Source organism: Solanum stenotomum, chromosome 3, assembly GCF_019186545.1.
Source record: "Solanum stenotomum isolate F172 chromosome 3, ASM1918654v1, whole genome shotgun sequence".
NCBI lineage: Eukaryota > Viridiplantae > Streptophyta > Magnoliopsida > Solanales > Solanaceae > Solanum > Solanum stenotomum.
This window is the reverse complement of record NC_064284.1, coordinates 28,051,814-28,067,863: the sequence shown is the minus strand read 5'-3', so window position 1 is coordinate 28,067,863 and position 16,050 is coordinate 28,051,814. Positions and strand designations below refer to the sequence as shown.

The 16,050-nt window shown below is 32.7% G+C and overlaps 4 protein-coding genes across 4 annotated transcripts in view; 1 reads left to right on the top strand and 3 right to left on the bottom strand.

Moving 5' to 3' along the window:
• LOC125859461 (uncharacterized) overlaps positions 1-16,050 on the bottom strand; it is an 819,298-nt gene that overhangs the window by 770,157 nt on the left and 33,091 nt on the right. The gene's annotated exons all lie outside the window — the stretch shown is intronic.
• The window catches only part of LOC125859476 (uncharacterized), a 137,307-nt gene that overhangs the window by 113,088 nt on the left and 8,169 nt on the right, over positions 1-16,050 (top strand). The window lies entirely within an intron of this gene.
• Positions 526-5,840, bottom strand: LOC125859462 (uncharacterized). Its single transcript, XM_049539233.1, has 5 exons — positions 5,594-5,840; positions 5,439-5,512; positions 1,872-2,007; positions 1,446-1,760; positions 526-1,012 (listed from the first exon to the last, which is right to left on the bottom strand). Exons 1-5 carry the CDS (start codon positions 5,720-5,722, stop codon positions 740-742), a joined length of 927 nt encoding a protein of 308 aa, XP_049395190.1. The 5' UTR covers positions 5,723-5,840; the 3' UTR covers positions 526-739.
• On the bottom strand, positions 14,542-15,526 carry LOC125859479 (uncharacterized). Its single transcript, XM_049539247.1, has one exon. The coding sequence runs from the start codon at positions 15,360-15,362 to the stop codon at positions 14,775-14,777; it is 588 nt and encodes a 195-aa protein (XP_049395204.1). The 5' UTR covers positions 15,363-15,526; the 3' UTR covers positions 14,542-14,774.

The following is a 16,050-nucleotide window of genomic DNA, read 5'->3' as shown; positions in this document are numbered from 1 at the left end:
TCACTTGCATATCTTTCTTTCTGTTGCTCATCAATATCCTTAGCAGAAATATAACTCCGTCGTATATTTATCGAACATAAATCGAAACTAGTTGATTGTCACTCTTGTACAAATGTATGTATCAACACCATGTGCTAGTCGATCGCTAGAATTGGCTTCCAAAACTGCACTTCCTAATATGGCATTGGCAACAAATAAGGCAAAGAAAGCAAATTTCTTAACTGCAACCTCTTGTAAATGCATTGAAATATGGATGAGACAAGGTGAACCAGGCATTGACAAGAAATTAGGCAAAGATACTTATTTCTAACAAGGCTTACACTAAAAGGAGCTCATTAACATATAGCTGAAAGCAACACTGAAACACAGTTGTGACTCTTCAACTTCCAATTTATATTTGTGTTATTTTATATTAAACATTATGGTCCAGTGTCACTTGGGTTGGCCGTGGTTCTTTTACTGTTCAGGCAGACTGATCTTAGTACTGGATGACTCAATTCAATATCAGACAGGACCCATCATAGATCAACTGATCAAACCAACTGTGGCAGATAGAATGGGTAATTGCTAATCTATAAGCTCCTACAACAGTTCAGCAGAGAAACACTCTGCATTTTTGTCGCAAATTAAGAGTATTGACACATCAAATTTTACAATCCTAAATGCCAGACGTCCTAACTAGTCAGAAAGCAACTGCAATGTGGGCACTACAAGTCAATATAAAAGCCATTTGATGACATTACACTAATCTGATAGTGCTTTCTCCACCAGGTGGTTTGCGCACACCGCCAAAGTGGTCCCTGGATTCAATTTTTCCATCAGAAAATATATCATTACCACTCATTTCTTTCAGCTTAGCACTGCTCAGTGTCTTCTCTGCCGATCCAGGAGGAATATCTCCCTTGAAAATGTCATTGCCTGTCAATTCTGCAAACTTCTGGTTATGTATTTTCTTTGTTGTCTTGACAACAGGTTCATCACCAAACAAGATACTGCTTTGACCACCAGCAGGCTACAAAATGGGGCAAGGATGAGAGCCAATAATAGTAGAAGCCAAAATTAAGAAAATTAAGCAATAAACATCAATCGTAGACAGCTAAGAGAATCTTAAAACAATTATGCAATAAACATCAATCTTAGACAGCATCAGACAAGGGAGAAAATAGACCACTTGAGTCATCGATTTCTTATGGTTCCATAGTAAAAATGAGTCTTATCAGATGACAACCCTTTTTGTTCTTTGAATTCTTAAGCCACCTGAAGCACTAAATCCAAGTTATTGACCAGTTCTTGTAACTTCCGGAGTAAGTTTAAAAACATCTTACTGGATATTAACCTTTACTTCTCTCAACTTAAAGCCACCTGAGGAATTTCGTCATATTAAAAATATCAACATTGTCTCAACTCTTCATCATTTGTTTCAAAGAAATATGAAGGCAACTCACATTAGAAACCCTAACAGATGTGCGAACAGTTCGTGGAGCAGGTTCACCCATGTCTTTGCTTTCTTTCGACTCCATGGAACGTGCAGCAGCCAGGGATCTAGGAGGAACTTCTTCAGGAGGGCCAAAGATATCATTTCCACTAAGCTCCTTGGTCTTTGCATCTGATAGCTGCTTCTTGACTTTGCTATCTAACTCACTTTCTAAATTTCCACTCAACTCACGTTGCTTTGCCACTTCGGTCAGAGTGATAGGCTTCTTTGGGGAAATGTTTTCTTCAGTACTGAATGAAATTTGGCTTATTCCATTTGCTGCTTGCTACAATGCACCATAAGTATTTTGATTAAATCTCCATTCACCGGTTTCCAAATTAGGCAGCATGCTCACACTGTTTATCATTTTTCTTTAAAAAGAGGGGGAGAAAAATACCTGAACAATGCGCACTGATGTCCTGTTAGTAAAATTACCATCATCAGTTCCAGATTCTGATGTACCATCTTCATCATGATCAGAAAATATATTGCTGCCACTGATCTCCCTCAGTTTATACCCTGAACAAGGTTTGCTGAAGACAAGTTTCAACAAGACTTAGTCCAAAGGATCACAGTAGATGTAGGTTCAAGCCCCACACCATGCAAAGCGAAGTCCGTTAATTAAGTGGAGAAGGGTAGAGGGGCGGGCCCATTATCCACCGAGTTTAGAAGGCTGTGATTGGTCCAAAGGGCAGCGGGTCACAGGCGGATTTCTCGGTTATCAAAAAAAAAGAGGATCACAGTAGATGACTTCAAAGTTGTTCTCAAGTCACTGGATTTTTTATTTCTTTTCCAAACAGGACCTCCTCTCTTATATCAGTTTCCTTGGTTCAATTAATTACGAGTCAAGACAAAAACATTAAACACAATCCAGATTTTGTTTCCACTAGTCTGAAGAGGTGGGAGAAAAGAAACTAACACAAAATTAAAAACTGTTCATCATAGACTTTTATTTTCCTAAAATTTTGCCAAGTAGACTTCTCACTTGTTAGTGAAATACTTGAAGTTTTTACACTTCCAGTCAACATACTTCAGATGTCCAGTTTTAAAACACATGTACCAGAGTCCAGATATCAACAGCAGAAGAATAAATTGAAATGTCTGCCAATAAATGGCATGTATCACAAACAAGCAACTCAACTCCATGTGTGGTGACCACTTTGTTAACTCTATGTGTGTGACCATTTGAAATCAAATTGATTTGGAGTTGAAATTTTATTTGGTCCTGTAACTTTGTTTTCTTAAGTTTTATTTTTTCACATAAACATGAAAACCCCGTAACTTGTGAAAAACTATCAAAACTTCCCCAACTCTTATACAATATTACCAAATGGGCAAACCATAATTCATAAACAAAGTGTCCGAATATCCTAAGGCGTCAACTTAATAAATCACATAATTTCATGTTCTTTTAAATAAATAAATGCTAGCAATATAATAGTTATTTCAAAAGATTTATTTGGACATCAAGTTAATTTGGGTCAAAGTAAGACATTTTACATGTAACCCTTTCAGTACTTGGTCATCAAGTTAGGGTCACATGAAAAATGTCTCATTTTGGCCCAAACTAACTCGATGTCCAAATAAATCTTTTGAAATAATTATTATATTGCTAACAATTCCCCACATATTTCAAAAGATTTTAAGAAAAAGATGATGAGATTTGTTGGTTTAGTATGATCAAAATGCAACAAGTTTGGTGTCTTTTGGACTATGAACCAAACTTAGACCAATAAAACTTAACTTAAAGAATTACGGGTGAAATAGAAAATTTCTATGAACCCATGATTCTTATAATAAGTTAGAGATTTGACCCCCATATTTTGTTGTTCATCGCGGTTTCGTGCCAATAGGTCATGCGTGTGCATCATTATTCATGAGAGCTCTACAGACTAAGCCAAAGTCTAGTAGGAGCAGGCGAGCACCCCAACTCAACTTCTCATATAGGTGAAATCTTCAAGTATATACTGCTATAAATACACTATCCTTAAGGACTATGAATTCATTAAGAGTTAATAATTCATCCTCACAATTTAGTAGCAGTTCAAGCACTCTCTTTTAGTGCGTAGATCCAATATCGACTTGTTATTACCCATATGAACAGAAACTATTCCTGATACTGCCAATGTCGATGCTACCCCCACTGCTCCAGTTCCAATTGTCCTATCATATGCCCTTACCATTTTCGGACGTGTCAAATATTGAAATTTTTACTAATCAGAACTTCAAAAGGTGGCAAGAATGGATTTTTTCCCTGTTTGATGTTCATGGTGTTGCACATGCATTGTTACATTATCAACCTGGTGCATATGTTGATAATAAAAGTCTGAGTTTATGGCAATACGCCAATAAAGTATGTCGCCATATCATATAATAAACTATTTCTAACGAACTATTAGATGTATATTATAGTTGCAAAGACGCAAAAGTTATTTAGGAAGCCTTAATGAAGAAGTTAATCACTGAGGAGTGAGGATGCTACCAAATAAATTTTGTAGTCGGAAGATTTTACCAATGGCAGATGAGTGACGAGAGAGAGATGAAAATTCAACTGGGTGATTAACGGATGCAACGTTAGAATTCGTCTTATTCTTACTTGTTGGACCTAAGGGGTAACGAATGGGAAAAAAGATTTACAACGGAGATTTGAAGCTATCAACTCTCATCTAATAGCTTGACCTTGTGCATAAATAGTTAATTTTGGATCAAAAGTAAGTGTTAGTAAAGCAAACACTGGTAGACGGACCAAGTTGCGTGGTGGGGGACCAACCACTTAGGTGAACTTAACTTACAATCTTGCATGCTACGCTGGCTACGCACTAGAAGAGGTTACTAATATATGGTCTTACTGTGTTGTGAACTCATGGGGATCACAAAACCCCAGTCATCTCTCATTAATTAAAAACGCGTTACATTGATACTTTGTTACTTGTTTACTTTTGAATACGTAAAGATTGATTGTTACACAATTCCCCCTTTTGGAAATAATACGACTAAAAGAGTAAATAACCACAATTGATCTAGGTGCAAACCATGTTCCTCATGGGATTGACCCTCTAACCATGGTTAGGTTCTATATTTGAACAACAACTGCTTTATACTTCTTTTCGGGGTATAATTTGGGTGTTATCAATAATCCCCTCATATGGTACAAACANGGATATAATACGACTAAAAGAGTAAATAACCACAATTGATCTAGGTGCAAACCATATTCCTCATGGGATTGACCCTCTAACCATGGTTAGGTTCTATATTTGAACAACAACTGCTTTATACTTCTTTTCGGGGTATAATTTGGGTGTTATCAATAATCCCCTCATATGGTACAAACAATTTTTTCACATCCACTATGGTTTTTCTTTTTTGCAAGATTTAGAATTATATATGTATCTTTTTTTTTAGAATATAAACTTATGGGTCAAGTTTTATATTTGAAAAAAAATTAAATCACAACTTAGAATTTGAAATCCCTACTTTAGGAAGAATTTGGAATTTGAAATTGAAGTTAATTTTTTTTTATAGATTTCATAAACAAAGGTTGATTTCAATTCAAAGACTTCAAAAATTGGGGTACCAAATCCTATGGCCAAACACTACTTAGATTAAACCAATGATGCTGAAGACAATGTTGTTAGCAATTGGGCTCATTGGCCCGTCGCTCTACCGAGTTTCAGTAATTACGGCAACTTCCCAAAGAAATAAAGCTCATTTTGATAGCATAAGAGATTTGGAGTCACATTAAACAAACTTGCAGTTTAAACAAAGCATTAGATATAGATCAGGAAAGACATGCATGAGCAGATGGATATCAGCAAAAATAATATAATAAAAATGCATCATTCAGATCCAGGAGAAACATGATACTGTCGAGCAAAGATGTGAACTTCTAAAAATTAAGCATGCTAGAACAAAGAGACTAAAAACGAATTAAATCACTTGTGTGTTTGTCTGTCTGTCTTACCGTTTGTTCAAGCTATCAGCTTCTTCATCAGTTACCTGACCACCAAACACAGCCTTACTAATTCCATCAGAAGGCTGCCAACAACGAAAGGAGCAAAAAGATAAGCAAAACCCCCAAATGGCGCAATAAATTAAAATGACCAAATGACGACTCGCCTGATGTGAACGAGAAGCACTGGCGGAGGCAGCGACAGCGGAAGAGTTGGACGACGGTGGAACCTCCGACCAGGTGAGCAGATCGGCGGTGGTGGTATGGGAGCTCCGTACAGGTGTTGCTCTATCCATCCTCAGCTCAGCTGATACCTCCACTTCTCTTTTGCTTTTACTTTAAAAATATCTCATCTGAAAATACAATTTTATGTGTTTGTCTAACAAAAACTTTTAAATTTTTTCTTTTATTTTAAAATTGAAAATCAACTACTCCATTTGGTGCAAATATCGGAGTGAGTATTGTTTTGTAGCATTGATTACTTTATCCAAGAAAAGCAAAAACCAGCAACTTTGATAACGCTGTCAAATTTTCAACCTAATGGGACCCGCTATACAATGAATTTTTAAATGAGATAATTACGGAAAAGTGCTATGCTGGTGTACTTTGTACCCATTTTTATCGGCTTTTAGTTGGTCGGTTTGATCGGCTTTAAAGTATATTTGGTACTTGTATCATTTTGTAAATATACGAAATTCATAATTAAATTAGTAGGCATTTGATCCTGACATGAAATTAGCATTGGAATATGCGATTTCATGCTAATTCATCTCATGATTTCATATTATGGGATCAAATTTCAAATTCTTCAAAAATCATGATTTGTGATTTTCAAATATAAAAATTGAACCATAAATTTATATTTTGTAAAAAAAACTCACATTTAATTTATATATATTTACTAATCATTTAGTTCATATGTAAATAAGAAAATTTATTCATATCATTACCTCTTAATTATTTATATCTCATATAACGATTATTCTCGCCAATATAAAATTTATTTTTATTTCAAACTAATTTTAAATTTACCATTTATATTCACCAAATTCACTATTTTTTATCAAAATTATTACTACTTCATTCGAATCAATGTTTAAATTTAGGAGTGCACATAGTCGGGTTGGTTCAGGCATTTCAAATATCAAATCAAATCATTTGTGTTGAATTTTTGAATTTATAAAAACTCGGGTTTTTCAACAGATTTTTTCGGATTTTTTTAATTTTCGGGTTTTTTCAAATTTTTCCGGTAAAGTATTCATACAAACATATAATTTACTTGTATTTCAAATATTTCTTTAGTCCTACCAAAATACAATTATCTAAGGTGTTTTTTAAGAAAATAACACTTTCGAGAGTCACTTAGCCCCTTGACCTCTTTTGTCAAAAAAGACGTGGTGGTCCCCCCCGGACCACCCAGATCCCACGAGTGAATCGAAAGTTGGATCTACATTGGATCTCACAAAATATGATATGATTAATGACACTAAAATATCCAACAAAATAATAATAATAATGAAATCGCATAAAACAAATATTGCAAATTAATAAGTAATAACGACAATGATCATAATTTAAAAGTACTAAATCATGCTAAAATAAGTTTAATAAGTATTAGTTACATGACCAAATATTAAAGGAACTTAAAATTAGATTATGTATTTTAATTGTCTAAACCTATGTAAAACTAAAGAACAAATATTCAATATTATTGTCATTCTTAGTGTTGAATTGATTTTCTTTTTGCATTAGTATTAATTTGATTTTGATTTAAGCTTTATTATAATCACCAACATCTATGGACTATAATATTTATTAGACCATTAACAATTCTAACTTTCAAACATGAAATAATATATTAAAAGATAAAAATTATGAAAAAGTATAAGAAATATTTAAAAATTATATCAAAGTAAATATTTTTACATATAAAATAAAATTTTAAAATTATATATATAATGTCGGGTTCATTTGGTCTCGGGTTGGTTTTTTTTAGTTGAAACCAAACCAACCCAAATATAGTCGGATTTTTTTTTTCAATACCAAACCAAGTCAAACCAAACCACTAGTTGGGTTTTTTCGATTTGCAGTTTGATTCGATTTTCGGTTCGATTTTGTGCACCCCTATGTTTAATAATAAAATAAGTTCATCATTATATTGAGTGGACAAGACTAACCATTTGTCATTAATTGAAAAAATAATTTTCTTAGCTACTAATTGTTGAAGATAAAGGAAACTGAAGATATGGAATAGGTTTAACAACCTAATCCAATCAACATATGCAACAGAGTTAGAGTCACACTAGGACTAGGCTACTTATATCGTAGGACTCTAACTAGAATTAAATTATTTATAATTGCATTATTATTATTATAGAAGTAATAGTTATTGTAGTAGAACTCTCTAGCTTAGGACTCTACAATTCTTCCTATATAATGAGTATGTACTCGATAATTTTAATTATCAATATAATTTTTTATTTCTCTAATCCTAGATGTGAGAATTCTACATGGTATCAGAGGACATAAGCTATTTCGCTCTTTGAGTATTGATCAAAAAAATAAAAATCACACGTTCAATCGCAATGGCCTCCACTACCAACACTATGTCTACCTCATCGCTTCACCAACCCATTGTCGCTTGCTCGATTAAAGTTAAGCCAACAAACTACCTCATATAGAGGACACAAATATCTCAATTGAACCAAGTGATGGGGCTAACTTATCTCATCATAGAGGATGAACCAACTAAAAATAGTTGTTTCACTGGACAAACTACTGAAAAGTTGCCGCACTTGAGAAGGATGTAGAAGATAGTGACATCATTGATGATCAGGNATATCCAACAAAATAATAATAATGAAATCGCGTAAAATAAATATTGCAAATTAATAAATAATAATGACAATGATCATAATTTAAAAGTACTAAATCATGCTAAAATAAATTTAATAAGTATTAGTTAGGGATAAGGGTCTGAAAAATACCCCAACTTTGGTCGAATTTGTTGTTGCGATACTAAACTTTCATGATGACCTATTACCTCCCTAGACTATTTAATATCGTATTTTAAACATATATATTTGCCCACGTGAACATAAAAAATAATGTAAAATTATAAATAGTAATGTGTCCCCGTGGGCACATATATACCTTTAAAATACACTGTTAAATAGTTCAGGGGGTAAAAAATACGATATTAAATAGTCTAGGGAGGTAATAGGTCCTTATGAAAGTTTAGTATCGCAACAGCAAATTCGACCAAAGTTGGGGTATTTTTCAGACCGTTATCCCTATTAGTTACATGACCAAATATTAAAGGAAATTAAAATTAGATTATATGTTTTAATTATCTAAACCTATCTAAAACTAAAGAACAAATATTCAATATTATTGTCATTCTTATTGTTGAATTGATTTTCTTTTTGCATTAGTATTAATTTGATTTTGATTTAAGCTTTATTATAATTATCAACATCTATAGACTATAATCTTTATTAGACCATTAACAATTCTAACTTTCAAACATGAAATAATATATTAAAAGATAAAAATTATGAAAAAGTATAAGAAATATTTAAAAATTATATCAAAGTAAATATTTTTACGTATAAAATAAAATTTTAAAATTATATATATAATGTCGGGTTGGTTTTTTTTAGTTGAAACCAAACCAATCCAAATATAGACGAGTTTTTTTTTCCAATACCAAACCAAGTCAAACCAAACCACTAGTCGGGTTTTTTCGGTTTGCGATTTGGTTCGATTTTCGGTTCGATTTTGTGCACCCCTATGTTTAATAATAAAAAAAAGTTCATCATTATATTGAGTGGACAAGACTAACCATTTGTCATTAATTGAAAAAATAATTTTCTTAGCTACTAATTGTTGAAGATAAAGGAAACTGAAGATATGGAATAGGTTTAACAACCTAATCCAATCAACATATGCAACAGAGTTAGAGTCACACTAGGACTAGGCTACTTATATCGTAGGACTCTAACTAGAATTAAATTATTTATAATTGCATTATTATTATTATAGAAGTAATAGTTATTGTAGTAGAACTCTCTAGCTTAGGACTCTACAATTCTTCCTATATAATGAGTATGTACTCGATAATTTTAATTATCAATATAATTTTTTATTTCTCTAATCCTAGATGTGAGAATTCTACATGGTATCAGAGGACATAAGCTATTTCGCTCTTTGAGTATTGATCAAAAAAATAAAAATCACACGTTCAATCGCAATGGCCTCCACTACCAACACTATGTCTACCTCATCGCTTCACCAACCCATTGTCGCTTGCTCGATTAAAGTTAAGCCAACAAACTACCTCATATAGAGGACACAAATATCTCAATTGAACCAAGTGATGGGGCTAACTTATCTCATCATAGAGGATGAACCAACTAAAAATAGTTGTTTCACTGGACAAACTACTGAAAAGTTGCCGCACTTGAGAAGGATGTAGAAGATAGTGACATCATTGATGATCAGGAGGAGAAAGATGTAATGCTAAGGAGTTGGATCTCAGTCACCTTGATGGAAGAAAACATGTATCTGATTATTGGTTACTCAACTGCCAAAGACATGTGTGAATGCTTGGAAGAAGTTTATTTTCGAGCAACAAAAGATAAGACGTTTCAGCTCAAACAACAATTGTTCAGTGTTAGGCTAGGAACCAAAAAGATTGATGAATACATCAAGGAATTCAAAGGCATATGTGATGGTTTTGCAACCATTCACAAACCTATGGATGAAAATATCAAAGTAATTAATTTTGCTAGAGGTGTGGATCTCAAATACAATACCTTCAAGGTTATCATATTAGGTAAGACACCATATCCCACCCTTAATCAATTTGTTAATGCTCTCAGAAATTTTGATATAAGGGAAGATGAAGAAAAGATGCTACAACAAAATCATAACATAGTATTCTCTGCCCAAAGTGACATGGAAAGAGGAAATAATAACTTCAACTACAGAGAAAGAGGATTTAAGCTTGCTGGACAGGGAACATGTTCTCAGAACAGTCAATATGGACTAGGTTCTCCAAACAATCAAAGTTTCCTAAGTGAAAATAAGGAGAGAAACAATATTGAGTGTGGTAGGAATAAATATAATGTTCTTATGTGTTTTTACAGGTGGGACTACCCGTATCAATCTGCAGATGAACTACCACAAACAACGACTTGAAATCATATTCATACCTAAGCATTGACAAAACAAATTTTTACTGGATTTTTGAAGCAAGCTAGGAGTAACCGTTCCTCCAATCTCTAGCTTGAGGGGAAGTGTTGAAGATAAAGGAAACTAAAGTTATGGAACAAGTTTCACAACCTGGTCCAATCAATATTTACGACATAGTTTAGAGTCAGACTTGGACTAGGCTACTTATATCGACCAGGTTGCTACTTCTTGTAAGTTGAAGTCGACTAGGATTTGATTACGATTAGGATCAAATTATTTATAATTGTAGTATTATTATAGTAGTGATAGTTATTGTAGTAGGATTCTAACTATGATTAGATTATTTATAATTGCATTATTATTAGGATTCTAAGTATAGCTACCTTAAGACTCTACAATTCACTCCATATATAAGGAGTATGTACTCGATAATTTTAATCATCAATACAGTTCTTGATTTCTCTAATCCTAGACGTGAGAATTCTACACAAACAAATTCAACACTACAACTAACGTTCAATTTTATTTTTTATTAAATTAAGATTTTGATCAATAAATGTTGTACTTTTTAGACTAGCTTTGTAATAATGTATTATGCGATTTATAATTTTTTTACTTATTTGATAAGATTGTATAAAGAATTGGGCTAATTTTAATAATATTACAACTTATGGGGCTTTCATGCTTATGAGAAAACATACAAATATAAAAAATTCCAAATTACATGTCCAAACAAAACTTCAACTTCATTTCATGATTTCATATCATAGGGCCAAACGGGCCCTTAATAAGACATTTATTATTGATTTTGGTTAATTGATTTTTTTTCGTCCTTAATGTTTCAATTTTGGGCCAACAGATAAGAAAGTGTTTTTATAATTTTTTCTTTCTCTTATTTTCATTTGTTCATATATACACTACCTTCATGCATAAAAGTCTACACAAATTACAACTAAAAGCAAATTCAAAGTCGTTATTACTTATCAAACTTGTTTTCTTTCTAGTTAAGTAGCTAGCTTGAATGCAGTAGCAACTGTAGCAATCTCTCAAACAAAAAACAAGGTCAATTCACCGTTTACACTATTGGGTAGAACTCCTACCAAGTCAACGATTTTAGAAAGAAAATAGCATCAGTAAGACAACAACTATAAAATGCAAAAAATAATAGAGTATGTTTTTAAAATCTAAAGTCATTATTATATAATTAGGGATAAAATATTATTTTAATAGATTCTGATTAGATTATCGATTTAATTATTAACTAAAAATCTTGAAATTAGAAACCAAATCAGCCTACTAAATTTTTTTTTTATCACTCACTAACTTAAGGATGCAAGTGTACTTGGTGCTACACTTGACCATGAGCTGACCCATATTGGACCACTATGCTATCAGCGTAATATCAGTCACAAAATCAATAAAACAAATAAATATATTTCGACTTAAAAATAAGCATTTAGCCTAAAAGGTCCTCGTCAACAAACTTGCAATAGACTCAGTTAACCCCAATAATTTATATATAACAAAATTAAATCATGTATAAGCTATGGAGGTCACCATGATATCTAGAAACATATAAATTGAACATACATAAACATATACGATCAAGACCAATAGGTCGTTGTTCTAAAAGGGAAAAACAAGGTCAACATAGCTTACAACACACATCTATATAACTCAAACTCTATAATCCTTAAAAGTAATATTCTTGACCAGGATAGGACTTCGACCCTACCCATCAGCTGAACATGACAAGCAAACCTCTAGATCTGATATAACTCCAAATGAAGTGAAGCTACCCGATCTTCTAGAACTCGACTACACTATTGAGGAGGCATGTATACCTATTTGTCAGGACCTACAGACAAGAATACAACTCCCCCAAGCAACGGGACATCATCATGAAACTATGTACTAAGTATAAATGACACTAGAATAATTAAGTATCATAATTTATTGAAAGTAATCAAGTAAGAAAGTAGAAAATGAGATGTGTGTACTGATCTGCTCCTGATCTAGCAAACAAACACTAATCAAATAGCCATCTACTTGGCCCTATAAGCTCGGCAAGTACAAACAACAAACACTACAACCTCCTCGAGCTTCCATAAGCTTTACAAGTACAATCAGCAACCAATATAACCTACTTGATCCCCCAAAAGTTTGGCAGGTACAATTCAATTTATATACCTTATTGGTAACACTCTAGCTGCTAGGAATCATATTATTGTTTCATTTTGTGACCTCTAGTTGTTGTTACTTCTCGTTTTTCATTGTTGTCTTTACTTTTCAAGCTCAGTCAGCCTATGATACCTACTGGGTACCTGTTGTTTTGGTACTCATACTACACTCTACATCTATTTTTTGATGTAGATCCAAGCACCCGTTATTAACATTGAGTTCGAGCCATCTGCGAGGATCTTCAGAGTTAAGGGTGAGCTAACGACGTCCTAGTTTAGTCTATTTCCTTATGTGTATATAGATTTTGGCTAGTCTTTTATTTACGAGACAAATCTATATTTTTGGTCATCTTTTAGGACATGTACTCTTTTTAGTAGCTTTGTACTTGAGACAATCAGGTCGTGAAATTGAATCTTTTATTTTGGTTTGTATATATCGTTGTTTTCATTTTCATTGTTTTCCCTAAAATTGCTTCTTTTATATGTTGTTGAATGTTGTTTCTATCCAATATGCATGTTACTTGTCATTCTGGGATATGGTTTGACTTACCTACTGCTGGATTATGATAGATGTCATCATGACTCGAGGTTTCGAATTATGACATTTTATGATCATAGAGATGCTAAATGAGCTGAAAGGAAACCAAAGATTTTGAACAATAAACCATACACACTAGCTCAAATAGAGAAAAAAACCTCAAATAAAGGGACAAGGGGTTGCTAAAAATTTGACTCAAGACTTAAACATGTTTGTCACGCCCAAACCTCTAGAGATGCAACTAGCACCTGGTACCATACTGACCCTGAGTTGATCCAGTTGGGCATGTATGTTATCACTAGTAAGGTTGGAAAACACTACTACGGATCTATACATCACACCTTAATAAATCGAGATATTACTCCCTCCGTCCCTATTTACTTGTCCATATTTCCTTTTTTAGTTGTCCCTATTTAGTTGTCCATTTTGACAAATCAAGAAAGAACAACAAATTTTTTCCTATTATACCCTTATTTACACTTCTTGAAAATTGTAAAAGTGTATGTTGTTTCCCTCCAATTTATTTCACTTGAATTCAAATAAGTGGTTGTAATTTTGAAGTGAAAAGTTGTTATAAGGGTAAAATTGTAACTTCACTGTGCTAATCATTGTTGCCTTAATCTGTGTGCCATTTCTAAAGTGGACAACTAAAAAGGGACGGAGGGAGTATTAAACAAGTTTAAAGTATTTCAGGCACATAAGCATAATGTATTCAAAAGTTAATTTAAGCTAAATATAAGTCAATAAAAAGTGATTGTGTTAGAACCTATGGACTCTGATAATGCTTGATACTTTTCATCGATCAACAAAATATTTTACCTAGATTTGTTGTTTGNACCTTAATAAATCGAGATATTATTAAACAAGTTTAAAGTATTTCAGGCACATAGGCATAATGTATTCAAAAGTTAATTTAAGCTAAATATAAGTCAATAAAAAGTGATTGTGTTAGAACCTATGGACTCTGAGAATGCTTGATACTTTTCGTCAATCAACAAAAAATTTTACCTAGATTTGTTGTTTGCAGACTAATATTTAAGAGTCAAATTCTTTTTGATCAGAGACTCAAATATATAAAAAGGTTACTTAGATTACCTAAACTCAATTTCAAGTAGTGACAATAAATAAATAAATAAATAATCTCTTCTCAAAACATCACTTTAATTGGAAAAAACTTTAAAAACCACTATAAGCAGGGGTGTACAAAAGAGTGACATTTTTTTCACATGAAAAACCACTTCCATATCCTTAATTTTTGTTTTTATTTTCTGAGTTATCATTCATTTGAGAGGAAGATAGTGTACATAACCCTGATGGTCTTCAAATAACAATATAAACATTAGCTTAAGTATTAACCAATTAAGTCACAGAAAAAAACTTAATCCTATATAAACTACTCCTTAATTTGCACCACTTTTAATTTGTAATTTACTCTTACAAGGCACCAAGAGCAGCTCCAAGTGCAAAGACTTCATAATCATCAACACTAAAAACATTACTACTATTACACCCACAATAGTCCATGCAAGCACATGATGATGATGATCTTCTCAACTTTGAATCAATATTTTTCTTCACTTTTATTGTCTCTTTTATACTTTTAACCTTCATTGCTATTTGCACTGCCATAGGCTTCACATTTTCTTTATCCATAATTGCCCACTCCACAATCTCCATGTTTTTTGACTCAAAAACACTTCTCCATGGAATTTCAGCCCTTCCCAACATTTTTGAACCACCTAAAATTGGAAGAATAGTAGTTTTTCTTGAGTGAAGTTCGAAACCGACACTTCCTTGCTTGAGACGATTAATGGAATCTTGAGTTCCGGAGCAATCCAATGAGAAAGACTCGTCCCAAAACAAGTCATCAGCAGATTTTGATGTGATTTCTTGGCTGTTTATTTGAACTCTTTGATCCTCTCCCGAAGAAAGAGTGCATCTAACAAACAAATTCCCTCCTAACGATACGTTTCTTGCTCTTATGATTTGTATTTCACAACTAAGAGATGAATAATTCTCCATTGAAAATTAAAGTAGGATTAGTTTCTTATGTTTTGATGATGGGAATTATGTTTGAGTTGGTGGGCTATATATAGAGAGAGTTGGAAAATGGATATATATACATGCATGCACTAATTTTGAGAGTGGGAAAGGAAAGTGGTACAACTTTATTATGAGAAAGATCACCGGCCAATAAGAATTAGTGCTTATGTTGGAGAGCATTTAATATGGGCTTTTGGGATCATATTAAGAAGAAGCTAGCTAGCTCTTCAATTTCTTCAAAGGTTAAAAAAAGATGAATAGTAACGACCCTAGAATTTGAGGTTATATATGTTTCTGGATGTGGCAACTTGTGCGGGCGGTCTTAGTGCCCGTTTGGATTAACTTATTTTTAGATATTTTTGATTTTTAAATAGTATTTTTTGTTTTGTTTTGAAGGTGTTTGGAAAAGTTTTAAAGTGCTTTTAAGCACCTACATTTAAAAATAAGTCAGAAATAAAAAATAGAGTACCATTTAGGGTGTGTTTGGTATGAAGGAAAGTGTTTTCTTGGAAATCAAGTAGATTTTTGACTTATTTTATCATGTTTGGTTGATGAGTAGAAAATATTTTTCGAAAAAGATTTTTAGTGTTTGATTTATGAATGAAAATTATTTCTGAGAAATATCTTTTATTTTTACTAGAGTAAAAAATAATTTTTGAAATTGAAA

Excerpts from the sequence above, each read along its gene's own strand:
- LOC125859479 (XM_049539247.1), bottom strand. The coding sequence starts at position 15,362 with ATGGAGAATTATTCATCTCTTAGTTGTGAAATACAAATCATAAGAGCA.
- LOC125859462 (XM_049539233.1), bottom strand. The coding sequence starts at position 5,722 with ATGGATAGAGCAACACCTGTACGGAGCTCCCATACCACCACCGCCGAT. Across the intron at positions 2,008-5,438 it reads GCTGATAGCTTGAACAAACG|CAAACCTTGTTCAGGGTATA; the intron begins GTAAGACAGACA and ends ACTTGTCTTCAG. Across the intron at positions 1,013-1,445 it reads CATCTGTTAGGGTTTCTAAT|CCTGCTGGTGGTCAAAGCAG; the intron begins GTGAGTTGCCTT and ends CCCATTTTGTAG.